The sequence below is a fragment of the Phaethon aethereus genome, assembly GCF_964289735.1.
Source record: "Phaethon aethereus genome assembly, chromosome: 9".
Lineage (NCBI taxonomy): Eukaryota > Metazoa > Chordata > Aves > Phaethontiformes > Phaethontidae > Phaethon > Phaethon aethereus.
The window spans coordinates 22,839,094-22,865,618 of record NC_138585.1 but is presented as its reverse complement, the minus strand read 5'-3'; the positions used below and the strand labels follow the sequence as shown (position 1 = coordinate 22,865,618).

The window sequence follows — 26,525 nt, the reverse complement described above, 5'->3', positions numbered from 1 at the left end:
TTCATATTTTTGTTTCCTATGCCAAATTTGTCTGCTTTTTGTAAAGAGGTCCTGCTCATTTTGCTTTAGGTGCGATGTATTCTTCTGCTTTGGTCAGCAAACTTTTTATATTAACATTTAAAAAAGGCGGGGGGACGGGGGACACAACAAAAAAAAACCCACCCGGAAAAAATATGTTCCTAGTTTTCCATTAGAGAATACTGTAGTGGAAAGCGAGGCCTCTCTCTGCTGCGGTCCAAAAGGAATAAAGCTGCTTTGTGTCACCTCATTACTCCAAGCTGATGCTTTACCTCAGGACTTCTTTGGGGGAAGGATGGGGGAAAGGCCGATTCTGCTGCTCAGATGGTTGCCTCTGCAGCACCTTCTGCTCTCAATTAATCCCTCTAATTTAGGGGAAGTATTTCGCGCCCTGCCCTGTGATAAGGCTGCGAAGAGCTGCCGTACCAGGCACGAGGCTCGGGGAGGGAGGCGGGATTGCTGCATCCGAATTAGCCTGGCATGACTTTATTACCTCTGGGGTTGAAAGGTGGCTGTTAAAAGCGCTTTGAGCATTAGCCGCTAACAGCATTTAAGTAGCTGCGGGGTGGGTGCCAGGGCGCGGGGCAGGCACCCTGCGCAGCTCGTCCAGGCTTTCCCTGCATGGGGCAAGGGTGCTCGTCCTCTCCGGTAGCCCGGTGCTCTGGCGAGCAGGCGGCCAGCCCAGCTCTACAGCCGACGATGGAGTGAGGATGCGTTTGGTTAACAAACCAGGATTAGGTTCAGCAGTAGCTGAGCTGTAGAAACCCCTGAGCTTCTTCTGTGGCCAAAATAGGATGTTTTTGCTCTGTGAAAGCAAATTCTAATTAATTATGTTGTTTGTGGAGGACACTCATACAAATAATCCCATTTTGCCGAATACCTGCGATTGTTGGAAGTTTCATTCCCTCCTTTGTTACTGGTTTTTAATACTAACCTATATAGTTGCATACCTTAAGTTCACAAGAGCAAAACAGCTGATGCTCATGTACAGGTAATCTCTTTCTCTCCTATTTACAAATTCCTGAAGGTTTGTTGATGTAGCTGACACTTTTGTTTAATTTTGGTCATTTATTTTTCTTCCTATTTCCACATTCTCTATTTTACAGAATTTGATTCAGAAACAAAAAAGGTTCAAGACATTCTAGCTGGAATGGAGAAACCACAGGTACGTGATCCCAAATTACCACACACCCACAAAAACACAGCAAACGCGATAAGTAGATTATGTCGCAACACACTGGTGATTTCACAGGGGAGCACCTCTGAATTTTCTCTTAACAGATTGTTGCCTCTGTATGTATCTAACTCATTTTACCAGCATATAGGTGGTATAAATTTGAAGCATCTTTTATGCTTGTGGGTATTTGTGGGCTCTGCCCACTGCAGGAATCGCACCAGTCGCGTGTTTCCAGAGGATAGCTCCCAGTATTCATACTGCGATGGGGAACGCAGCACAGTGGGGTGATTTACATTGCTCCTACCCTCTCTCCCCTGGGTTTAATTTTGTTTGTCATGAGCAATTTATGTCCGTAATCATGATTAACTCAAGCTAATTCTATTATTCAATGGCAATTACTATATTCTAAGTTTGTCTGAGCCATAAAAGCACGTGAATTGTAATGGAATTGAATCAGTATGTAAATAACTGTAATGCTGGGTGTGACCACAGCCAGGTAAGGTTATTAATAAATCTGGTTGTAAGCCCTTTGAACGTGATGGTTTTTCTAGTTTGGTGTGTCACATGGAAACCAGAAGGGTATTGTGGATCTACACGAACGGCCCAGACAGGCACTTGAAGAAGTAGTTACTAGGCAGAGCGAGACGGCTGCGCTTTGGGAGATTTATCTCCTTTGCTCTGTCAGGGCTCAGGCCGTTCTCTGTCCAGCTGGAAAGCTAGTAAACAAATAAGCAAATAAAAAAACCCCGCCCCAGTTACAAAGCTCATCTAAAGACCGAGTTCTGTAGTAGCTGATACAAAGAAATTCTGCAGCGGGAGCATGGAGTGGCTGTTCCTTAGACGCAGAAGTGGCAGAGCTCGGGGAGAGGCAGGCGTGAGCCCAGGCTGTTTCATTTTTAGGTTCTGGTCTCTTAGATGCTTTTGTTCTGAACAAATACAAAAGGTGTTCAGTCTTAAATCACTTGATCAGTAGGTGTTGGATCCTACTGTCATGGCTTCTACAAGAGCAGGTTCAAAGCCAGCCAAAACCTAAACCAGAGCTGCAGAGATGATAGATACCAGGGAGCTGCAGCCCGGCTTCATTTTGCAAGAAGGAGAGTTGCTTTATTTCCTGTAGAGACAAGTGACAATACTAAGCTGAAGCCTTGAGAGAAGTTTCTGGGAGATCAGAAGGGAAGAAGGAGCACTTAGCACAAAGTTAGGCTACTTTATTGTACAGAGCCAGTCCGTATTTTTGTATCAAGGACTACCTGAATGTTGCTCATCTGGTGAAATGCCGCAGCTAGATGCCTTTTACAAAGATACAGGGAGCTGACATGAAAAATGTGTTGTTTCATATTTCTCTCTGTAGAGGTGAGCAGAGAAGCTATTTGAGCAGTTTGCAGGATTCTGAGCTCTGTACAGTTAGATTTATGGTAACCAGAGCGCTTAAAGCAGAGGGGGGGCAAAAACCTACCAATACAAAAATAATTTTCCTCGAATCATTTCAAATATAGGAATATTGAAAAAAAAAAAAAAATCTAAACCATGATAAATGCTAGTTCAGTACTAAAGACATTTAGTGAGAAGATGCTGGGGATTATCTATTATTCTCTCTGTAACTTTGACATTTGTGAGTAATTAAACTCATAAGAGTCTCCTGAACCGTTAATTAATTACTATGAATGATTATGTGTGTGCGTAGTCAGTATTATATCTGATAGAAACATACGGTATTATGCATAATAGTCAGCTGGGCCGTATTTCTTGGTGAGCCTTACTCATTTATGAATGAAATATAAAACAATGTACAGAAAAACAATTGTGTAGAGAGAAATCACACAATTAAAACGAAGGGGCACAGAGCAGTCAGTCAGTGGCAAGTGGAGTGATGCTGTGTCTGCAGCACATGGCCTTGATGTGTCCAAGCGAGCAGCTCGCTCCGCCATCCGCAGAGGTGAAGCCATCTGAAGGGATTAGCCCTCCGGGCAACTCCCGCAGGAGACTCCGCAGCCATGGTATTGCTTGGAGCCAGCTTTAATCTAGCTTGTCCAGGTACCTCTATGTGACAGAAGTCTCTCTCACCTTTCCGAGTACAAAATAGACACACTTTTTAAGTTATTAATGTATAAAAAGTTTGCTTTCAATAGTAGATGTTGTTATGTTTGAGAGACGCGCAACCAAACTGTAAATTTAATCGAGTTTTAAAAGAAACCTTTAGCTTTTTTCCCCTCGTGTTTTTATTTAAACTGAAATATATTTTTAATTTGCATTATCGCAGACAAGGTAAGCATTCTCTAAAGCAAATACCTCCATGAGGGAAGGGAAACTCGAGTCTGGGTTTCCGAAGTGGCGGGGGGCAGCGCCGCTGCAGCCGACGGCGTGGCTGCCGAGCGGCGCGGGGGGACATCACCTCCCGCAGGGAAACGCCGCGGGTCCGCGGAGTCAGAGCTCAGACATTAGTTTTGACTTTCCAAAGGGCAGCCTGCTCCTGCTGGCTTGCTCTGCAGCAAAACTCATATTTAATCATCGGGATTTTTGCCTAAAACTGCAGGATTAGACCCATAGTTTAAAAGAGAAATCTCGACCCGGTAATAACCGTGAATTCATTTGACCCCCAAGTCTTTCAAACATTGCCCTCGAGGGAGTAAATGAATGTTGCTTGCAGTGTAGTTCTCACACATACAATAAAACCCCGAACCACACGATGCCTGTGAATGCTAACCCGGAATTTGAAAGATAATGAAAGTTGTACAGAAACATTGTTCGTTACCTGAAAGACGGGAAGGACCGATATTCATCAGTCTTGCAACCTTATTAAAGTAGTGCAGGAGCTGGGATTCTTTCCCAGGGGCTTTTATAAAATAATTATTTACACCACCGAGTTTTGATAGCGTAGAAAGCAGGCATTTACTGTGTAAACTGAGAAGTTTTCAGAAACTAATTAACTGTGCTTTTCACCGGACATACAAAACCCCTCGTAGGAGAATCTTTTGTTAGGTCTCAGCTGAAAGGCCAAGCCAGTCCTGGTCGAAGGGAGCACAGCAGTTCTGGGGACAGATGAGACAGGCTGGGGTAACTACAAAGCAGCACAGAGGTTTACCTGTCCAGCCTGTGAAGAAGTTCTCTGGCTGCTTATACTCTGGTTGGATGAAATTAGGGCGGCATTAATGAACAATAAACTATTTTTTTTTTACTTCCGGCTAAGTATTTTTGTCTGCAAGTTCAGGAGTGGCCTTAGGTCCACCGTCGTGACGTTAGCTGTCCTGTTCCTTACAGTATTGAAAACGACTGGTCCGGATCTGTTCAGCTCCCCGCTATCTGTTGGAAGGTGCTTGTTCTCCCAGGTGTAAGTGAGAAAAGTTGGAGTTAAAGCTACTGAGCTGCTTTGCGAGTGCCTGCTTGTTATTGTCAGCATATCATAACACCGTTTATTTAACTCGCCCATTTTCACAGCAGAGCTGGCACTTTCTGCTCCACGTAGGAGTTCCTTGGTGAAGTTAAGTGGTGGCTTTGGCCACTAAATCAGATATTTATTTGCCTTCGGCTGGTAAAGGTGATGCCATATCGAGCCTGTTAGGTGGCGAGCAGCAGATAGGTTTATCTCTAGCCGTACAAATAAATCTGTTCCCAGTGCTCGTGCTGACGTGCACGGTCCCGTTCTGCTTTCTACACCCAGGGAGCGTATAGATCTGCCTTTTCTGACTTCACCGTGCAGGCAGTGACCCCTCGCTTGCTTTACTACACCTGCTGTGTGTACTCAGTGCAGCTAAGAATTGTTTTTATCGATTCCTGGCGTTTAATTTTAAAGCTCCACCAGCAGTTACGGTTACGTAGCACCACCAGGGCCAGCCAGCAGCCATTCCCAACGCTGTACCGGTAAGAAGTTAATGGTGTAGCTGGAGCAGCTTAGCAACTGGATTTGGACTTATATCCGCTGCATGGAAACGTCTGCACGCTGGCTTCAGAATAATAGTCTTAACAGTTTCTAGCGGTTAGTCCGTAAGATATTTTCTTTTAAGAACCTATAAGAGACCTAACTTCTTACAGATTGCTGAAGTTCATGAAAGGCTGGAATTTTTGCCGTACACAGAATATATACGTGTGTCCTTGTGAGTAGTCACAGAGAAAAACATTTCAATAGAACATTGGCAGGATATCATGCCTCCAGCTCCAAGTCTGTCTGAATTTATGAAAAACAATTATGCAAGCATATTTCCATAATAAAAGAAACTGAGTGTTGATGGACCAAGCTGGCATAGTAGTAATCTATGTTAAAAAAAAAAAAAAAGGTCTATTTGGATCTTACTATCCAGTTTTCTGATCAAAATATTATTTAAATTACAGACTTTTGGTTCTAAATATCTTCGTCACAATTTCATTCACATACATATGTATATGTCTCTCTCAACAATTTAACTTATCTGTCTTTTTTGACTCATTCAAGCTATCTAATCCAGTATCAGTGTTCACTGGTCCAAGTTTTTGAGGCAAACATTGATTACATAGCATTAGAAAAATGTGACTAGATCAAGAAATCCCATGAGAATTCATACAAGAATTTGCACGTTCATATTTTTTATTTAAAAAAAAAAGCTTGATGCTACTTAAAACTTCTTGCCTTGCAACTTGTTTTTCACATTAGTTTGAACAGAGGTTTTCTTTTTGGCAAGACTTAAGTGTGCTGCTATAAATGAAATTCTTTAACTTTTGAGAGCACGGTGTTTAAGTTAAGATGAGACATTTTGTGGTGTCACCTTCTTGTCAATCTGTTAAAAACAGATTTATGACCTGCTCAGAAAGAATCTGCTTGATATATGGGTATCACACACAACAGTTGCAGTGCTCTTCAGCTAGAAGCAGTGTTTTTTCACGTGAGAAGTTAAATATTCTCCATTATATAAAGATAGCCGGAAGCCAGATTTGTAAACAAGCAGTCCCTGAAAGCCGATTGCTAATATTTCATTACAAAATCATTTATGGGTAAGGTGTTTCAATTGTCTCAATAAAAGTGTAGGAAATATGTAACTAAGCACCTGCATCTTCCATCTTACACCTTCTAAAGGAACGTTTTGCTCTGTATGTTGGAAAAATTTGTGACAGTGATAGAACCAGTGAAATTTGATGCGTGGGAGAAATAAATAAAGAATATGAAACCTTGTGCTTTAATTCCTCTTCGTGGAGGCTAGCTGAAAAATATTCTTTACATTTTCACTACAATTAAGAACGAAAAACAAGAGTCATTTTCATTACAAAAAGTGGAGAGTTTGTGGCAGAGAGCTTGGGGCTATGGAGGCTTTGAGGCTTCCCCGGGCTTTTTTCAGAAGGCGTGCATAAAAATGTTGTGCTGGCTTTCCAAGATAGCCAATGCAATCATTGGTTTTTATTTCTTTTTCTTTTGAGACGGGGGGGGGGAGAGATTTTTTTTTTCTTCTTTCTTGGCTTGATAACAGCAGGCTGGTCTCTGGGAAGCTGCTGTTTGGTACATGCAGCTGATGGAGGATGCCTCCGGCGCCGTGCCCACGGGCTCTCCTGGTGAGAAAGGCGAGGCTAGTTCTGTAAGCTCGGGCAGCCTAGAGGCACTTGGACCTGCGTTTCCAGAAGAATACAGCTGCGCCGGTGGGGCGATGAAGTTGTTTTGGTGCAGGGGTTTGAGGTATTTTTTCCATGTTTTATTAAAAGAGAATCCTCACCCATCTGCCATTGGGGTGTTGCACCCGGGGGTGACTATAGATCATACATGCAGCCTTTCCCTCGGGGCACGAAGTGACTGATTTGTGATGTAATTTTTAATTGACGTTGCACTTCTGTTATGATCCTCCCTTATACGTTCGAGTCAGCGTAACCTTGCAGATTGAATTGGGTTTTTTTACATGTTTGCAGTTGAATTATTGCTGTTTCAAATTACAAGGAGGAGCAGGAAGACTGAAAAAAAGCCATCAGAGTTTTATTAAAGAATCTCCCTAGCCAAAGCTTTGGAAAAATAATTGCATACAAAACAATCTATAGGGTAAAGTTTTTGTTCCACTTAGCACCACTTTCCTTCTGGTAATGGCCGCAGGTACCTCCAGAATGGGGCAAGGCATAGAGATGTCACTGCAGGGGTGACATCTCTACGTGTTCCTCATCCGTTAGAGATTCGTTTATGCTGTGAATTTGTGTTTTTATACTGTTGGTGACCATTTCTGACCCTTTACTTTTCCCCTCTAGCTCTGATATTTCCTTTTTACAAGAAACTGATTGTGAAGATGCAAGCAAAAACCAAATGCTTAGAGGATAGCATTTTTCTTGGAATTCAAAGTAACTGGTGTTTCTTTTATAGGTTACAAATATTCAAGCAAGAACAGTTTTACTTTCCTGGTCACCTCCCACTGGCCTTCTAAATGCAGATAGACAGAACAACGGTTTGCCTTACACCTGTACCTACGAGGTTGCCTTATCAGATAAAGGGAGGGATGGAAAATACAAGATAATTTACAGGTAACAGCATCATTTTTACACTTATGTCGCTCTCAATTTTTTTTTTGTTAGGAATAAATTCTCTGAGCTTTGCAGGGTATATTTTGGCATGCCCATCAGTTGCAGAAAAAAGGGACATTTGAACACCCTATAATTGCTCCCTCGCTGTCCTGCCAGCCTGTCTTGCTGGAGGAGCGCATGGCGAGCTGGTTGGGTGCCTATCGAGCTGGTTGGGTGCCTATCGAGCTGGTTGGGTGCCTGTTGAGCTGGTTGGGTGTGTGTCGCAAGGTCCCTGAGTGCCTTCCCCTCCCACCTCCCCAGCACGCGGCAGATCTTGCCGTCTCTCCCATTGCCGATGAAAAGGTGGCTTTTTCTGTTATGCTAAATGTCAAAACCTTTTGTGTATACCATGCAGGCAGGATCGCTGCCTTCCTAATGGGCTAAATTTGTGTGGATGTTACAAATTATTAGGAATTAGGAACAGTAAAGCTTGCTTTTTGAGCTAACGAGCAAAAGTCAAGGGCTTTACAGCTTTGTAGCGTCTTAAGACGAGCAGAGGAGGGAGCACACCAGTCAGCAGGCTGTATAGGCTCCCCAGAAAAACCCGGATACTTGGCGCTCAGCAGTCTTCAGTAAAACTTCTGAGGGATTTCTCTGTCTCTCCCTCCAGTGATCCTCTGAGCTCATTCTGTGATCAAGTACATATGGTGTTATGCTTTTCTTTTTCCCCGCTAATGACGTCGAGGATAGAAAATTTTGAGATGTGACCTCGGCTCTTGTGAAACTGCTAATCCTTCCCAAATCTCCTTGAATAGAGTCCAGGTGGTACAGCATTTGCGGAGTTACCTCTCGAGACCAAACTATCTCCTTTCTTAAAATGTACTGGGAATTAGGGTGTTCCTCCTGGTATGCTAAAGGAAAGCCTGCGTGAACTGTCTTGAGTAGTATAAAAAGAGCATATTAACCAGGAAAATGCCTGATTTTTTTTTTTTTCCTGGTATTTACACTAGCTGTGTGACCATCTTTATAGGTTAATGTGTGCTGCTGAGCTCTTAAAATGGGCAGGACACTTTTTAGTACTTCTTGTGCTTGCTGGTGTGATGGCTGCACATTTTCTCCTGGTTGTGAAATGTTGTGCATCTGTTTTAAAGCTGCTAGTAGTAATTTGTCTCCTGCTGCTGGCCGGAGTACAGCCATTAGCTTAATGTGGTACGCTCCGTCACGAGCAGCAGTAATCAGTATTACTATGGGCAAAAGAAAGTCTGCAATATGTTGAATACATTGTCTTTGCAAGGAGGTGCATTCATTTCAGAGGGGAAAAAACTGGATTGGACTATATATAAAAAAAAAAAGTGTTTTGGGTGGATTTCTGGCAGCCCAGCAGGCATGTGCTTTCTGGTTGATTTTGTTCTCTTGATTTTGCGATATCTCCCTGTATTTGTCCAGCTATCTATGAAATGTTTCTTTATGGTAAACAGAATTTTCTTGTTTCCCATATTTTAATAAAATCATGAATAAGCCAAGCAACTACATGAGATGGCTATTACTGGTTAAGCACTGACCCATATCTTAGTCTTCACAGAATTGGCAACACGTGACTGAGCCTAGTGTTCATTTACCAGCAACTCGGAAGGAAAAAGGATAGCCCTAACAGTGTTGGCTACATCTGCAATTAATAGATTATATGCTGGTTTTTTCCTAAAATATCTGAAACTCTGTGCTTTTACTTTCCTTGGTATTGAAAAAGATCTGGGTCCAGCTGTTAGGGCATTTAGTTAAACAACGTCTCCTTGCTGTGGTCCTCACTGAGAGTGTTCTGGAAGAGAAAACAAGTGGAATGGTTGTGCAAGAAACTATACCTCTTCCTCTGAAGTTCAGTAACGCACTTTTTGTAAAGTATTTTGAAATAGTGAATGTGCAGAAAGTAGAAGAGTAGTGTATCGCTTCTGCTCTTTCCAGCTCAGGGCGGGTTGAAAAACACAATGAGCTTTAGGCAAATATCAAGAAAATGTAAAGATAGCATTGAAATAAAACCCTATAGCTAGTTTACTGTATAAATTGGGATGATGACTACTTTTCTGCCATTTATACGGAGCTTCATAAAGTTGTCAGGAAACGGGAAGTGTGTCAACAAGTTGCTTGTATATAGTTTACTACTGTTTTTCTGTGGTGGGATTTTTTTTTCTTCTTTCAAATCGTGATATGCGGGAGTCAGTAGTCACTGGAAAATCACTGCCTGTGCTAAGTCTGATACTGCTTTCCATAATCTATTGATTTGTTGGTTTGGGGCTTTTTTCTTGCAGTGGAGAAGAATTAGAATATAACCTGAAGGACCTTAGGCCAGCAACAGATTATCACGTCAGGTGAGTTAGTGTGACTATGAATGTAACTTAAATATAAACTTTTCAATTATATTAGAATAAGTGTGAGTTTTTTAACAACAAAGTGTAGCTCCAGAATTTCACGGTCACCTCTGTAGGTGTTTTTTCAGTGGCTTCTTGTATAGTGTGCTAGCACTGAAAGTACTTGAGCACAGGTTTTTCACAAATACTCCTTGCTTCATGAAGTAAATCTGCTGATTACAGATCCATCTGACCTTAGTAATTTCAGCATTTATTCCCCAAATATGTATTCACACTGGCTTGTCTTGATATTTTCAAAGCATATTTCTCTTTGATTCTAAAAATGTGCTTACACATTTATTAACTATTAACACATTCTCAGTTTTGCTCCCTGATGTTTTTTAACACCATCTGTGGTTTTATCTGCTCGTATTGCTTTTTTTTAAAGACTTTGCTTATGAACCAAGGCTTCAAATTCACATGTTCAATATCCTTTTAAAAAAATCCTTTCACTCCTGTCTATTGTTTCCTTCTGTTTTTCCAGACTAGAGCTAGGCTTGGTGTGCTTTTTCACATCAAGGCTGCTACTGTTTGTAAAACTTCAAAGAACAAATGCTTTGCTTCTGGACTTTCTAAAAAGAACCAACACCAAAATGTGTCTGTCTTTCTCTGATACTACAGCTTCTTTTCTTTAAAGAATATTTTCTAGTAGAGCCCTAAAATGAACTTTTCAAGTAGAAACACAAAACCAGAAGTAACTTTTTGTAAATAAGTAAAAGCCCCAGGTCCCAGGCCGGGCAGTAGTCCCAGCCCTAGCAGCAAATGGATGCTAGCGAGGAGGAGAAGGCTGTAAAACTCCGCTGAGCTTCCCGCTGTAAGCACTTGAGCGTCATTTTTAAAGCCAGCTTCAATCAGCAGAGCGGTCGCCGTGCGCGGCGTGCCGGTGCTGTCTCGTGTGATTTTTAGGGGCGCGGGGGGTATGTGCCCTGCCTGCTGGCTGCCTTCGCTCTGCCTGCCTACGGTTCCGTCCGCCTGCCCGCGGATTTGCCAAGTGATAAATCGTTTGTGAACAGTTAGCAATAACTTTTGCTTCAGAAGAAGTGGCTGCTAAATGTAAAAGTCAGACTTCAAAAGCAGCAGCGTTTGGAGTGGAGGGAACCGACCCTGAAAAGGCCGACTGTTTGCTTCCCGCGACAGGTTTTTTTTTCTTCACCGAAACCGCGTTATGTATTAACGACTGTGAAGAAATAAATCTGTTAAATAAAGAAATTTATGGGGCCAACAGTTACTCAGCAGATCGCCTTGGGTCTCCTTAAGCTTGGCAGCATCTCCCAGGGCTTTGTCTCCACGCAGAGCAGCTGCTTGCGCTCGCTCCTGCCCTGCCGGGCCCGGGGCAGCCGGGACAACCTGGTTCGCGCTGAGTCTGCCGCCTTCCAGCAGCAGTGCCTCGGTGCCGCCAGACGCGCTGCCCCGTGTTCAGTGCCTTGCAGAAGATTCTCCTTAAGCTCATTTTCCCGTGGTTGTATTCCCCGAGGGGGTGTGTTTTGACGCTTGGCTACGCCGGTCTCTAGCACACGTACGCACCGCGTGCCGGATGAAGACTCCGTTAATTAATTGCATTTGTTTTAAATCCTGACTGCTACCAGCTGATGGGTAAAGCAGCGCTATAGCGGTTCTTGTGAACCTCCCCCGAAAGATTCGATTCTGTGTAGGTGGCCATTGTACATAAATTACGCTTACCTACCGAAAACAAATTTAGAAATTGCCCTTTCTAAACTCCACATTCAAGTACACAATAGCTACAGCCAGCTCAGAGGTCATCGTCTGGTCATGGTTTGAACGTTTTCTTAGTAGAAGACTTCCAATTTGCACTTTTCTTTTGCTGCATGGAAAATGTGAAGGGAAAAAATAACATCATTAATTTTTCAGAGAAAAGCACCTCGTGAGGAAGTGCTCAACTATATTGTATTTGCTTTCCCACGTTATTTTGTATTGTATATCCCCCTCTGTCCGATATATAGAGGATTTGCCTGAAATCAAATTTGCTTTGAAGATTTTTAGTTTATCAGAGCAGTGTTCCTGAGCTGTGTTAGTTCTAATTCACAGAGGTCCACTTAAGTGTTGGCGCCTGAGCTATGTAGGAGAAGCTTGCACCCATGGAGGGGGACCAGCAGTTACTACTCCTCAGCATGGTACATCTGAATCAAGTGTAAACCGGGCATTCAAGTTTATACCTTTTTCTCATGAGTTCATACTTTCTGTTGTATTGTGAAGAGGATTTTAGCACAGTGTGTGGAAGTCTGGCAATGGGCAAGGAAACAGTGGTGTAAAAAGAAGATAATGATAATTCAGTGGTCTATGGGAGTATTTGCACAAAACACTGTAATATTCCTCTTCTGCTGTGAACTTTTTTGCATACTTGTATTAAGTGAAGTAGAATAATGATAGCCACTGGGCTGTGAGAAATCTGTCATTAGTGGACAGTATCATGGATGCTTTGGTAGTCAAATATTGTGGCTGAGGTGCTGCTCTCTTATCTTGTAGCTGTCAGCAAATTTATAACCCATTTGAATATTGTTTGCAGGGTATATGCAATGTACAACTCAGTAAAGGGATCCTGCTCAGAGCCAGTAAGCTTCACCACTCACAGCTCAGCACCAGAGTGTCCCTTCCCACCCAAACCCTCACACAGGACCAAAAGCTCCTTAACCTTACAATGGAAGGTAGGTAACGCTTGGATTGGGCAAGAAAGCAGTGAAAAATACAGTTTACTGACAGTGAGCATAACCGTTGAAAATAATTGAAAGCTGAGACAGTCATTTTTCAGTAAGGGACTTGAACTTACTGTACTCCGACAAATCCCTCCCCATGCACTGACTTGACTGTTAAAATGTATGTGTTTCATTATGTCCAGCTTCTTCTCGGTATTCGTTAAGAGGTTGCCAAGCTGCGCGCAAACCCCAAGCTTCGGTTTCACTTTACACTGTAGTCAGTTGCCTGGGGCAGGGGAAGGAGTTTTCTCTTATTCCCAAAATCACCTTTTGTTTATTTTTGTTCATAGGCACCCATTGATAACGGTTCAAAAATCACCAGCTACCTGCTGGAGTGGGATGAGGTAAGTAGTAACTAGTTGAAATAGATACATAAATAAATGGCACTCAGACTTTACAAGGATTTGCTGAGTAAAGAAAAATAATTAAATACAGGAGAAAGTAGAAGTAGGAAAATTAAATCCTGATGGCGTTAGGTAAAGAGTTGGAAAGGTGAAAGGGGCAGTGGGGGAAGATATTTTCAGTGTATTTTATGGAGAGGCAATGTTCTGCTTCTGTACTCTTGAGATCTAACTTTTTATCGCTCCTTTGGTGTACTTTATTTGTTAATTAGCATTACTTAACTATTTAGTTACTTGTGATGTTCGAGTTCTTCGTGATGTCTTTCTTCTGGATGCTGTCTGAGTGCAGAATAGAACACTGTTCCTGCCTCAAAGGAGAAGAGCCATGATCGTGCAGCTCTTTCTACAGAGAATTTATTCAGGGTCACAATAACGGTGTCCTTTACATAGCGGCAGTTAGTCTCCTTCCAGACACAAAAGGACATAAGTTCTCTGTCCCAAATATCTTACATCATTAGTGAGCGGCGTGCTGTTGGGGAGAGTGCCAAAAGCAAGAGATGTGGAGTATCTGCTCGAGGTGGGTTCTGGTTGTGAGTCCTCCCTCCATGTCCTAATTCCTTTCTGCCTCCTTTCCATTGTGCAAGCCATATTTCTGCAGAAAGCATGAGTCAGTGAATATCATCTTTGAAGGAAAAAATTATATATTGGGTAAGAGAAAAGACTTGGGCAACATGTAAAGAAAAAAAGCGATAAGTCAGGAAATGAAGAGTGTGAAGAGATGTTCGGTTGTATGGTCTGAGAAATATCTCTTGAGGTTTTTGGTAGTCTAAAAGTAATAGTCTAAAGGGAGTATTCTGGTATGAATAGTTTTCCATCATTTCACTAGTAAGGTGTTCCCAGATCATTCTACTGCATGTTGGACGTTTGGAACCACTCGCTGTGCAAACATTTATTGTACGCAGTATCACGGCAAGCGGGGTCTACATGGTGGGAAGCCCACTGAGCTGAACTAAAATTAAACAATAATTTCGGAATGGGTTGCTGTCTCTCTCCACATAATGGAAGGGGAAAGGTCATCAGTGAAGAAGAAAAAAGTGGAGTGTGAGGTCTGGAAAAGGACATTGAAAAGACATTTCTCCAAAAGGATGGGCCAGAATGGTCCCATTACGCTTTCTGTGACACCTTGGCTGTGCAGTTGTGATCTCTTGCAAGACTTCCAGTAGCTGGGAGCCGTGGGGAACATAACAGCATTGAGCAGTGAAGCGGTGGACACGTGGATGATTCCAGCCTGCAAAGGGAAGGGAAGTAACAGAAGGTCTTGTCAGAAGAAAGACCAACAAGAGACCATTAATACAGTGCAAATATTTTTCATGTTCATTTTGTTCACATGGAGCCTAGTCATAATTTTGGATATATGTAAGGAAGTTCTAAAATACTTTTGTCCTTTAAGCCCTTTAATGCCAGGTATATACCTAGAGTTTTCTCTTCAGAAAGAATTGCTGTGATGTCTGTTTTTCACAGAGCAAAAGTAGTTTGGTTTAGGCTAGCCCATGTACCAATGGGAAAAATGGAGGCATCCTGATACCCTGAGTCTATCTATTTTAATTACCTTGTTTTCTCAGTAACAGTCCTGAAATCTGAGATCCCAGTGGATAGCTAGCCAGCAAAGATGAAAGAATAATGGCCCTGCGCAAATTAATTTGGTACATCTCCAGTGGTTTGATGAGGCTTCCGACTGAAATGTAGTTGTCTGGTTGTGAGACAGTTAATGCCACGGGTGTTTTCTTCTCTGAAAACATGTTTTCCTCTAACAGGAGGCAGAAATGCAGTTTTGAGTTGCTGAATTAAAACTTGCTTATTAAAGAAAAAGTCTGAAGATGCAGGTTGGCTGCGCCTGCGTCTGCAGGAGCCTCATCTACCTGCAACGGTGAGCTCGGCAAGCTGTTCCACTGCCTTTTTCACGTGCCGTTGCAAGTTGTACCTCTGACGCCGGGTGCAGTTAGCTGCGTGAGTTACAGCACCCAAATACAAAAGAGGATTCGCTTGCCCTGTACCCTCGCGCCTGGTTGTGTGAACTCCACGTAAGCAAAAGCAACGGCTTTGTTACAGTGCCACACTGTGTCCCGGTGAAATCCAGAAATAAATACAGCAGGGAAGAGAACGCTTGCCAGGCAGCAGCGGAGGCTCTGCCAGATCCCAGCTAGAGCAACGCTCATTAGCTACAGGGCACGGGATAAAATACAAACACGGGAAAACCGGCGATCAGAAGGGAATTAGATGGCGGCTGCAAAGCGGAGGGGGCTCTGCGTGAGTGGAGAGCAGGAAATCTGTCTGAAGATGAAGTTAGAAAAGCACCCTGAAATGGCACCCTGCCTTGCGAAGTTGAGTCCCTGCCTGGGGAAGGATAGTGCGCGAGCGACCGCGACAGCCCTCGCGACACGAGCGACACGCGGCTCCCGCGAAGCTGTCGCGCAGAGGCCGCAGCCATCGGAGACAAAACTGGCGCGGTCGGGCAGGGGAGCCGCGGGCCCGGCGGAGGCGTCGGGCGAGCGGGGCCGGCGCTGTCCCAGCCACGCTGGCGTGCTCCCCCCGCCCGAGCTGCGCTGCCCGCTCCCACCGAGGGCGGCTGCAGCAGCCCCCTCACGCTCCCGCACCATGGGTGGCAGGGCGTCTCTCCGGGGCGATTCGGATGCTCAGCGGTACCTCAGCTAGTTCCCCCGTTTTTACAGGGCAGAGGCATGGTTTATAGCATCTGAAATGCAGCCAGGAGTGGGGGTGGCATCACTTGCGTATGCAAAAAAGAACTTTTTGCTGTAAAACGACAGCAGAAGCGGCGTGTTTTACAGCCCCAAGATTAGGTGAGGTGGTAAATGGTAGAAGAGGGTGGCATCTCATCTCCTCATGGCTGCAGCTGGGGAGTCCCGTGGGGCCGCGGTGTGGCGGTGCCAGCTGGGGGGTCTGCCCGGGACCCTGGGCGCAGCGCTCCTCGGCGAGCCCCGTGCCACCCCACGTACCTACCGCAGGTTCCCCTGCGTCTCTGGAGGGTCGCTCAGGGGACTGGAGAAAGGTGTCTGAGGCAGGTTGGTGTTTTGGGTTTGGGGTTGGGGGGGGGGGGTGTGTCACTGTATCTTGCTGAGAATAGACGCAGTACTGTTCCCATTCTCGGTTTTAGCTGCCTTTTCTCATATATACCTTAAAAACCTTTTCTCGCCTCATTAGTTGAGATTTAGGTGAAACACAAATGAATTGCTTTTGTTTCCTCACTGGGGTTAGGTGTGTTGCTTTCTGACCTACTTTGATGAAGAAAAGGTTATACTGTGTAACGTCACGGTGCCAGTCCTACCCAGCTGCTGCTGCTTCAGTTTAGTTCTGAGTTTTGGGGTTTTTCCTGACCTGCAGACTCTGGGAGATGGAGTAGTTGATAGACAAAGCTACTCCTGCTATTCCACCCTTTTCCCTCCCAATTTGGATTAAATAGTTTGTAAAGTGCCTGGTGTTACATGTTAGAGAATGCAAATTCTTTCTTTCTCGGTGCTGACGCGGGTCTTTGAACAGTTGTAACCCTTGCTAATAAACTGCTTCAGCTTAAAAAAAAAACTACGGAGGACGATCTTCATTCTTTAACAGCCGAGTAAAAGATCAGTTCAGTGAGTTGTCACTCAGTTATGCTGGATGTACGCTAGCAAAGTTTCCATTGACTTCCAAGGGATCAGCCCCTGTTCTCAGGTATTTTGAAATTCGGCAGGATCTGAACATGCCTGCACCTCAGGTGCTGGGATAGGCAACAGTAGCCTGGCAATAAAATCAGTTTAAATTAGCGATAAAGGAGAATCCCACTTCTGGCTCTTCTGCTATGAACTTTACAAACCTGAACCCTTTGAACTTACAAACCTGAACTAGTCAACTGATGACGTTGTGCCAGGATTGATTATTCAGGGTAAGCAAAATGCTAATCAGAAAAAATAGCGTTAAAAATACACCAAAGAGAAAACATCACTGTAAAGGAGGTGATGCTTTCTCCTGATGCCAGCATTCATCAAAATCAGTAAACTGTAACTGCAGTGAAAAATGCTGCTGGCAGTGCTGGAAGAATCAGGCCTTTGTTACTAATTAGATGTGAAATTGTTACTCTCTGATTAAGTGGTAGTAAATAAATGTTTCTCTTGTGCATATGGATAGCGAGAGTATCCTGTTCATTCTGTATGGGAAAGTGGAGGACTGTTCCTGAGCCAGAGGCAAGGACATCCCTCTCATGCCGTGTGTGTCACTGGTTTGTACATAACTCAAGAGCAGCTTTACTTCTCATCCAGGAAGCGTCTCATTTTAAGTTGTTCTAGAGAGATACAGATATAATACCATGCTATTTAATGAGTCAGTGATGGATAGTCAATACTTAAGTTGATGTATAGATGAACAGAGACAATTTTGTTCTGCCACAAGGTATTAAACTTCTCGAGGCTAGCAGGGATGTGCTCATTTACAGTAGCTGATAATCTGGGCCATGCATCTCGGTGATGGTCCACCAGAATTCAGATACATGGAGCTCCACACTCGTGCTCTGTGTTCATCCTACCTGCCCTCTAGGTCTGCTTTATGGCTGTGCTGCTCCTGTGAGACGTGCGAGAGGAGAGTCTTGGATAAAACTGGGTTTTGTGTATATTTTAGGGGTGTTTCGTAGGTCCTGTTCTGTGTTCTAAATGTTTGTTTATATAGGAAATTCAGTTACTTGTGTGAAAGCTCCCGCGGTAAATGCTTTGCAGAGAGAGATCAGGGTGTGTTATAATAATTGTTGACAGTTTGCTCCACGGCTTTGCGTCAGATCGAGTGCCAGTCGGTTGCTTTCTGTTGCCAGCGTGCCCCAGCCGCAGGATGGTGGCCGCCTGCAGCCCATCGCCCGTCGTGCCTCCTGGTTGCGGATCTGATGCTGGCAGCTTTTATTCAGACTCGAGCAGTGAGGTCTTGTGAAGGGCTGCGCTCCGTTTCTGTATCCACTGTACCTGCAGTGGCACCTTCCTCCTCCTGTGTTTATTTACTGTGTCTGCCGCAGGGAACGTGGTCAACAAAACCCATTTAAAATTTCAAAATCCTTGTCTCAGTAGCGCCATGTTCAAGAGACACTTAAGCACCTTGTTTTAAGTGAGCGTGTAGCTTGAAAGAGAGCCAAAATAGCAGGCAAAACTCTTTAAAATTGTGTTAAAATGCTGTGTTATAGCATTGCAGAAATTCTAATGGATTTGTGGAGCTGAATTGTTCTTGTTTCCTTGGGCAGGCCCTGATGATCATCGCAGGCTTGTCCATCACTATGGGTTGTCCTCGTGAAGAGTAGGGAACGCAGGCTGGAGAAACCCGGGCTAGTGAAGAAGTCAGACAGTGTCTGCTCTCCCTCTGAAATTTGTGGATTAGAAATATTTGTGGAAACGATACAGTATATTTTAAACACCTTAATGAAACTTTATTTAAAGGATTAAAATTGGGTGCCGAGTGTACAAAGAATAGGAGAAGGGTTCTGGGAAAGTTGTAAGACACTTGGGTGGCTGCCAGTACCAGCCTGACAGTTGTTCCTGTCTATGATTATGCCAGCGTTAGTGCTTTCATAAATCTTGGGAGGGAAAGAGCGGAGAGACTATTTCCAGGCTATTAATGCCAGGATAATTAGAAATATCGGCCAGCCTCTCCAATTAGTGCCAACAGAATCCAAAATACCAGCCAGTCTGAGTAATTTGAATACCAGTCGGTCTCTAAGTGCGTCTGGGGAATGTACAGTACCAGTTCTAGAAGAAAAATATATACAATATCAGAATTTGTACTGTTACAAAGTTGAAGATAACATAAATGTTTGGCAATCTTTGCAAAGCTTTAACCCAGCAGTTTGACAAATTGGAGATTCCGTGGTCCTTTGCTCTCAGTTCAGGCATTGTGCTACAGGTGAGATTTTTTCCATGACTTTCCTTTTCATCCAGCCATCCTCTGTTCATCTGTTTTTCGACCACATGCTTAGCATTTGGGCACTTTGTTGTCTTGGAGAAAAAACATAGGAAAATTATCCAAAGAATACATTATTAAGCAGAAAACAAGAAGAGATTAAATTTTTTCAAATGCTTTACAAATACTGAAGTCAGGATGCTTTTAAAGAGTTAGAGAAAATTAATTTAATGCATCTGAACCTGTAAAAGAGATTGGAGGGGGAAGGAATACCTGTTCCTAGTAGTTCTGCACTGATGAATGGATACTCTGTTAAAACATAGGATTACGAATTAGGTTTTGTATAGTCTGAATTTTAAATGTGTTACTGCTGAGCTGGGAAATATGGTGACCTATTATTTTTGTCCAAAAGGAATTTTATATAACTCTATATCTAGGGATATTAGATCTGGAAAAGTTTTCTCATTTACAAAAGACTTTTGCTTTAGTAAAACATGCATTAAATCATGCATTTCATGATTTGTTTTCAATTCCACCCGTTACTTTACTTCAGGCATATAGTAGTTACAGCTGGAGCAGGTGGGTGCAGTTGAAGAACATTGTGTATAAAACCAAGTTCTAGAACAAGTGTAGGATCACGCTGTATAAATAAAAGTAAGTTATGGCTGTTTGCCAGGGTGCTAAATGTCCCTTCAGTGCTTTCAAATCATTGTGCCGTGCTGGAGGGCTACATGATTGTTTCGAGCTTGATAAACACATTTTGGAGACTTAATACAAATACTTTATGGAGTTTTTCCTTCTGTGTTGCAATCCGAGTGAAAAGAAGTGGAAATTGATAGGGGCTGGAGAATGGGCCAGTGAAAAATGTGTGTCCCACTCGGGCATTTTTGAGACCTTTAATGATGAAGTGATGTACTGAGCGTGGAGGAGGAACGATGTGTGGGAGGACAGGGAGAGCTCAAGGAGGCAGCAGCAGGTTGGGCTGTTGGCTGCAGTGAGGGACATCTATATATGTGTGTGTGTGTATATATATACACACATATATGTATACATACACACACAATTTTCCCGATAGTCTGCTTAGGTGTAGGAACATTGAGTCTTCTGTCAAGCTGGTGTATAGCGGGTGAAATAAGTAGCCTTGTCTATAGGCAGATGTTAGTTTTACTGAGATAAAATAGAAACTGTAGAGACAGGTACCAAAAATAGTCAATGGCATAGGAGAGCTCTTACGTCAGAAGAAGTTGCAGAGATGGGCATAACTATCTCCTGCGCCAGTCTGAGCCCATGGGTGTGCTTTGCCAGGTTTCTATTCTGGGGTGCTTTTGGGTATTTGTAATGTAATTGTCCATTAATTTTGCATTCAAGTATTGAAATTAAAACTCCTTTAAACTGCTTTGGCTCAGGTAGATATTATTTATGTAGAGTTGAGCCATCTGTGCTCTTTCCCCTGAAAGATTTCAAATTGACCCATTTCCCACATGTGGCGTAGGATGAGACCAGTTAAGTCTTTGTTGTCTTGGGGTCTCTGTCCTGCAAAAAGCTTGCCTTTGTTTCTACTGTAGGGCATACCAAGTCGGGTTGGATTGAAAAGGTTTTTGTTTTGTTTTAAACGTTGCGGGGAGGGAGAGAACTTCTGAATGTCCCTGTCCTCAGCCGTGCTGGTTTGTACTTAGTGTACCTGAGGGAGGACTTGGGAGCTAGAGGAGTCTTGGTACCCCCTCTCGCTGCTGCCCTGTCTTGGCTTTGTCAGGGCTCATCTTTGCTCCAGGTAGCATTGATGTGAAGCTCCCATAAACCGTACCTCTGGCATCCAAGTGTCTTAATGAAGTTTCGTGCTTTCCAACAAGTCCTCTTTGCTCATCATGAGCAGAGGAATGGGTACAGAACCTGGCACGTTAAATAACCTCTCCATGATGAGTAAACCTTTTTTGCCCTCAAAGGGATGGGGCTTAGCAGAGGCTGGCACCCGGGCTGGTCCCTCTCTGGCGGCAGCGGCTGGGGCTGGCCGTGGGCAGCGAGAGCCCTCTTGTGGGATGAAGTGTTTCTGAAGGACCAGGGAGGGCTTATGTGGGATTTGAGGTGCAGAGGGTAGCCGCTTGCAAGAGACGTTGGTTGCAGCTTTCCTGTGACTGGGTCGAATCAGGGATTAATTTCACTCTTAACTTGTATGATTTTGGGTTAACGAGTAGGATAAATTGCACTTCAAGTAGGATGACAGAAGCTGTAGGTACATCTCATGAAGCTATGAATCTGAAAAGAGGAGGAACCCGACAGCAGACTAGCTGTGCTGATCTGTGTTACTTCAGGTAGCGTAGCCATGCTGTCCGTGGCTTACACAGCTTGCTCTGCACGGTGCCTGTAGGAAAGCATCTAATTGTAATGTCATTTAACAGCTCTTTTAAGGTGAGAACCGCGTGGTTTTGTTTCGTAGCTACCTGATAACAGATTTCTCTCTTTCAAGGGAAAGAGGAACAGTGGGTTCAGAGAATGTTACTTTGGAAGCCAGAAGCATTGCAAGTTGACTAAGCTTTGTCCGGCTTTGGGTTACACCTTCCGATTAGCAGCTCAGAATGACATCGGTACTAGGTAAGCTACCCAAGGTAACACTTTCTTGAGAAAAAGTGGTAGTTAAAATGTTTAACTATCGATGACATTGTTTTTTCTCTTTATGATTTGGAGTTAAGTATCTGACATTTGCTGTACTATTAATGCTTTAGAGTAAGTTGCGCCTTCCCTTGGGGTACCGTTCACCTCCCAGGGAATTGCTGTGTACCTTCAGCATGATGAGGTTAGCCCAAGAAGATAGGCTCCTTTTGAGGTGTTAAATGGTGTTTTGTGGTCTATTCCTAATACAAAAAGAATACATCTGTTATGTAAAATTCCCACTAGGGACCTCTGTGAACCAAGAAAAACAAGCAGGAGGAAGTTGAGTTGCAGATTTTGAAAGGAATCTTGATATATTTATTTTTCTGGTTTAAAGCAAAACCCTTCTGTCTTTTTTCAGCAGTACAGTCCCTGCCTTCTTCCGCAGGACTGGCAGGGCTGGCTGACGGGGTGGGAAAGAAGGGTGAGAGCGCCAGGACCGAGGGAGGAGAGGTGCACCCAAGGGCCCTGCAAGATGGGTTTCAGGTTCTGCTTTTCTTTGCACGTGAACAGATGCGCTCGAATGAAGATGATGAGAAATCAGACTTATTGCAGTCCTCCGGGAGCTGCTAGGGAGCACTGGGCTAAAACGTTACGCAACTGAGGACCAGAGGGTGCCCAAAGAGCCGTCGTGCTGCCGGGGCTGTGCGCTCCTCTACTCGCAGAAGGAAATTAGGCCAGGAAGGGTTTAGCTGTGAAGAAGCTAAACATCCAGTGCTCTTGTATACTCCTTTATTATCCTTCTTAGCTAAACAGGATCTAATCATTATTACAAGAAGGACAGAAAAAGGAATATTAGTGGTATACAACAATGTGTTTTGCTGAGGGAGGTTCCTGTATTGTTCTTTCTTCCCAAACTCGAAACTCTTAGTAATATATAGCTTTAAAAAAGTTTCTTTATTCATGTTCCTGTGTTTTCCCTCTGCATTGGGACTGTTCATGTGTGCACAGAGTCCCTTTTTGCCAACTTCTTGCAAAATTACTTCCCTCCCTATTGAAATAATCCGTGATCCGGGGAGAGAGAGAGGCTTGAGCTGGAGCTGCTGAGTGTAACTGGAAGGGGACTGCCAGTTTTGTGCAAAGTTCCCAGTTTTGGTATCTCTTTTCTTTGCCCGATTCCACATTTTTAAAATATCTTAGGGCATGCTTCAACCCTCCACTCCTTTTTTTTTTTTTTTTTTTTTTTGTTGTTGTTCTCTCTTTTTTCTCAGGCTTTTGAGGAGGGAGTGAACTAAGAACTATATTTATGGTCAGCTGTTCTGTGTTAATCTACAAGATAAGTACCAACAGCACATGGCTTGTTTTTATAGACAGTACTCAAAATTATGACATGATAATGTCATCTAACACTTCATGTCGTAAGATGGTTTTGGTTGGTTGTAATGCTTGTGGGCTTACCATTTAAGATTATTTTTGTCTTGTTCGGGTGTTAGTTATAGGCGGATTTGTTAGATGTTATTTTTGAGAAAGAAGACTCAGAAGAAGGTGTAGCTTTTTGTGTATATTAAATTCATGCGATGACTTTAGGGAACAAAATACATTTTCACTTCAGAAACAGAGATTTGAAAATTGCAAGAACATTACCTTCAGGTGAGAGTTCTAGTGTCCTCCTGAAAATTCACCAAAATCTGTCCATTTTAAACTTTGTTCTCAAATTTCAATTTTACATAATATATTCTGCCCGAAGTCTTAAGAGAACTCTTCCTACACTTGTTCAACACAACCGCCTGTTATGTTTCAAGGCATTGTGTGCTGGGATTCAGACAAGATGAGAGCGTGCATCTCCTCTGCTGTGGATGTTCTCTCTGGTTGCAACCTGAGCTGTGCAAAAGACCAACTTTATGATCAGCTTAATATGCAAAGAAGTTTGGGCAGGGAAAGTCAGAAAGGAGTAGAGCCAGCCTGGAGGGTTGGAAGGTATCTGTGCCTGCACCCAACAGCTCCTACGTGATGCTGAGCTGTGAGGACATATGTAATCCTGCTTTTTTTTTTCCTATTCTTAGTTCTGGCATTTCCTAACTGGGTGCTCATCTTTTCTACCTGGGCAATTTCAACATTGTCCAGATTTTTTGAAAATGTCATGCCTTCAAGTTTCTCTAAATACACTGAGGTTTGGGGTTTTTGGTGGGTTGGGTGTTTTTTTTTTGTTTGTGGGTTCTGTTTGCTTGCTTGCTTGTTGTTTGGTTTTGGTTTTTTTAAATATTCCTCTCTCTCCTTCTCTGTCCCTGTGCAGTGGGTACAGCCAGGAGGTGGTATGCTACACTGCAGGTAATATTCCTCAGACCCCTTCTGCACCAAGGCTTGTTCGAGCTGGCGTTACGTGGATCGCATTGCAGTGGAATAAAGTAGAAGGATGTACGCCAGAGGAAGTGATTTCCTACACCCTGGAAATTCAGGAAGAGGATAATGTAAGTACAGTGTTACTATAAACTGCATGACTTAGATAGAGTTTTCATTTATTAATTCAAGATCGCTGAGAAGGGATTGTTGCTTTGGAGGGCCTTTTAGGAGTATTGGGCCGTTGGCAGGATGGAGCTGTGTGGTTTGCTCAGCTCCACAGCAGAATTATGAATCCTGAGCTAAAAATCTGTACTGCCACCCACGATTCCTTTACAAAGCTTCACAGGAGTCTCTAAGGTATAGGACAGCTTGTTCTTAACCGGTTCAGTCTGCCGTGCCCTTCTCACCGCTGTGCGGTGTGCTTGTGTTCTGTCACCTGCCACTTCTGTTTCGGTAACGTGGGTTAAACCATCACGATTGTTTTTGTGCTTATTTTACAGCAAAATTATATTATTCAGATCAGTTGCACCATCCTTCTGGAAGGGAAATTATTGTGGCCTTGCAGCTTAAAAGTAGTAATAATAGTAATAGTGATAGTAACAGTAATAATAATAAACACTTGCCTATAAAGCCCCTTTGCTATAATGTCTTCTAGCTACAGGCTATAATACAGAGAGCACTTCCTCAAACTCCTCAGTTATGGGAATTTGTTTGGTTTTGTTTTTTCTAGGATAGCGTGTTTCACCCAAAGTACACTGGAGAGGAGCAAGCTTGTACTGTGAAGAATCTCAGAAGAAGCACACAGTATAAATTCAGGGTAAAATCTTTTTACTCTTGTCATTGCATAGTATTTTCTGTGCTGGGTTTTCTCCAGGCATTGTAGGGACCCTTTAGTACTGCCTGCAAAATTGAGCTATCAAATACAAATCTGTTTTATGTTAAGACCTAATAGATTAAAACAAAGTTGTATTTTTACTTTTACTACAGAAAACGCTCATTGCTCAGTCTCTTTGACACAGGCATCGTTCTTGGTACTATGTACCGTCAGGTAGGATCTTGTAAAAGTGTGGCTCGGGACCTGAGGTGTTGGTAGTCGGCTGCATTGCTCCCCCAAAACCTGGTCCATGCTCACACAAAACCTGGTCCATGCTCACACAAAACCTGGTCCATGCTCACAAAAGCCATCTCCCTTTTACACGCTGTAAGGAGCCCAGCGAGCGCAGCTTCCTTCGCCAGCTCAGGGGCCTGTCTTCCCCCGACATGCAGAAACTGAAACTTTTCCGTCTCGTACGTACACGTGGCTGGCTTTGCAGCTGGTTTTTAGCGAGTGCTGGTATCTCCTGCTCTGCGGGTGCTCCTCAACACAGAGCTCGCAGAGCGATGCTCTGAAGGCTTTTCACAGTCGCAAAATTCAGACACCTGCCTCGCTGCTGCTGAAGCCATCGAGCACAACGCAAGTGCCGGCGGCTGCCGTCGAGGAGAACACGGTGTGGTTTTTACCCGACGGGCTGCGGTGCGGCTCTCCGTCCCCGCGGCCGGGCCGTCCGCCGCAGAGGTGGCCGCGAAGCCGGGAGCCGAGCGCGGCTCCACAAGATGGCGTTCGGCCGTGCCGTGGGGAGCGCTGCCGTCCCTCCCGGCATGGCAAGGAGCTGTATGTAAAACCGCCCGCCGTGCCTCTCGGCGCCAAACAGAAATGGTGTCTGGAAGCAGCTTTGTGTCACTTGTAAACGGCACAGGGAGAGAAGGATGGCATGGGTTTGTATTGATGCAAAAACATTTGGCTTCTGTAGTTCCTAGTATATTCAGGAGAGCAAAAAAAACTTTACCCAAAGACTTATTTAAATCCTTAAAAACAACTTTGCCTAAGTTCCTTTGTGGGACAGAAGACCTTGTGAAGTTGCATGAAGAACTACCCAAAGAACCAGAAAGTTGTTGTGGAGTCGCTCAGTGATGATGCCTTTTAGTTCAGCATTGTACAAGCTGCTGTGGCTGTCTGAGGAGAAGGACAGTTAGTGCTTCTCTGAAGCCCTGCTTTCAAATGAAACATGAATTTTACAAAACTGAATTGGTATCAGAGCAAACTTGTAGCTTCGTGTCACTGGCTACAAGCACAGCTCTGATCTGACACAGCACTGAGACGTTCCCTCGTTGCATGGGACGAGCATTAATTAGCTACAGAACTTGGGGAAGGTTCCCCAAAACTATAAAACAAACCAACCAACCAACCAAACCCAAGCACAGACACCCTAGGATCACATTAAATTTATAGGTCACACTGATCCCCTAGAGCTGTTACTGGGATATTTGTCTAGCTCATGCATCTGGTGTTCATGGCAAGATGATTTAAATTGGAGAATAGTCAGAAACCAAAAGATGATACACAGGAGTTGACACTGGCTTTAGTGACTTATTTAAATAGGCATATGAGCTAGAGAACCTCAATTACGTTTTTGGCCTTAAAAATTGCAAATTGTTTTCCTCTGACACTTGTATTCAAAGAGAGGATAGAAATGACTGCTCTTGAGAGTAACAGAGCTTCCCAAGTGGAAAAGTTCCTGCTAGTTTATATTTACAATTAGAAATTTTAATA

The 26,525-nt window shown here is 43.6% G+C and overlaps 1 protein-coding gene across 1 annotated transcript in view; it reads left to right on the top strand.

The window, feature by feature from the left end:
- FNDC3B (fibronectin type III domain containing 3B) overlaps positions 1–26,525 on the top strand; it is a gene marked incomplete at its 5' end in the record, with an annotated part of 171,106 nt that overhangs the window by 92,981 nt on the left and 51,600 nt on the right. The window contains 8 exons of the mRNA XM_082003685.1: positions 1,125–1,183; positions 7,497–7,654; positions 9,937–9,996; positions 12,560–12,698; positions 13,037–13,090; positions 21,474–21,598; positions 23,889–24,063; positions 24,666–24,752. Coding sequence (XP_081859811.1) covers positions 1,125–1,183; positions 7,497–7,654; positions 9,937–9,996; positions 12,560–12,698; positions 13,037–13,090; positions 21,474–21,598; positions 23,889–24,063; positions 24,666–24,752 — 857 coding nt within the window. The remainder of the gene's footprint in view (positions 1–1,124; positions 1,184–7,496; positions 7,655–9,936; positions 9,997–12,559; positions 12,699–13,036; positions 13,091–21,473; positions 21,599–23,888; positions 24,064–24,665; positions 24,753–26,525) is intronic.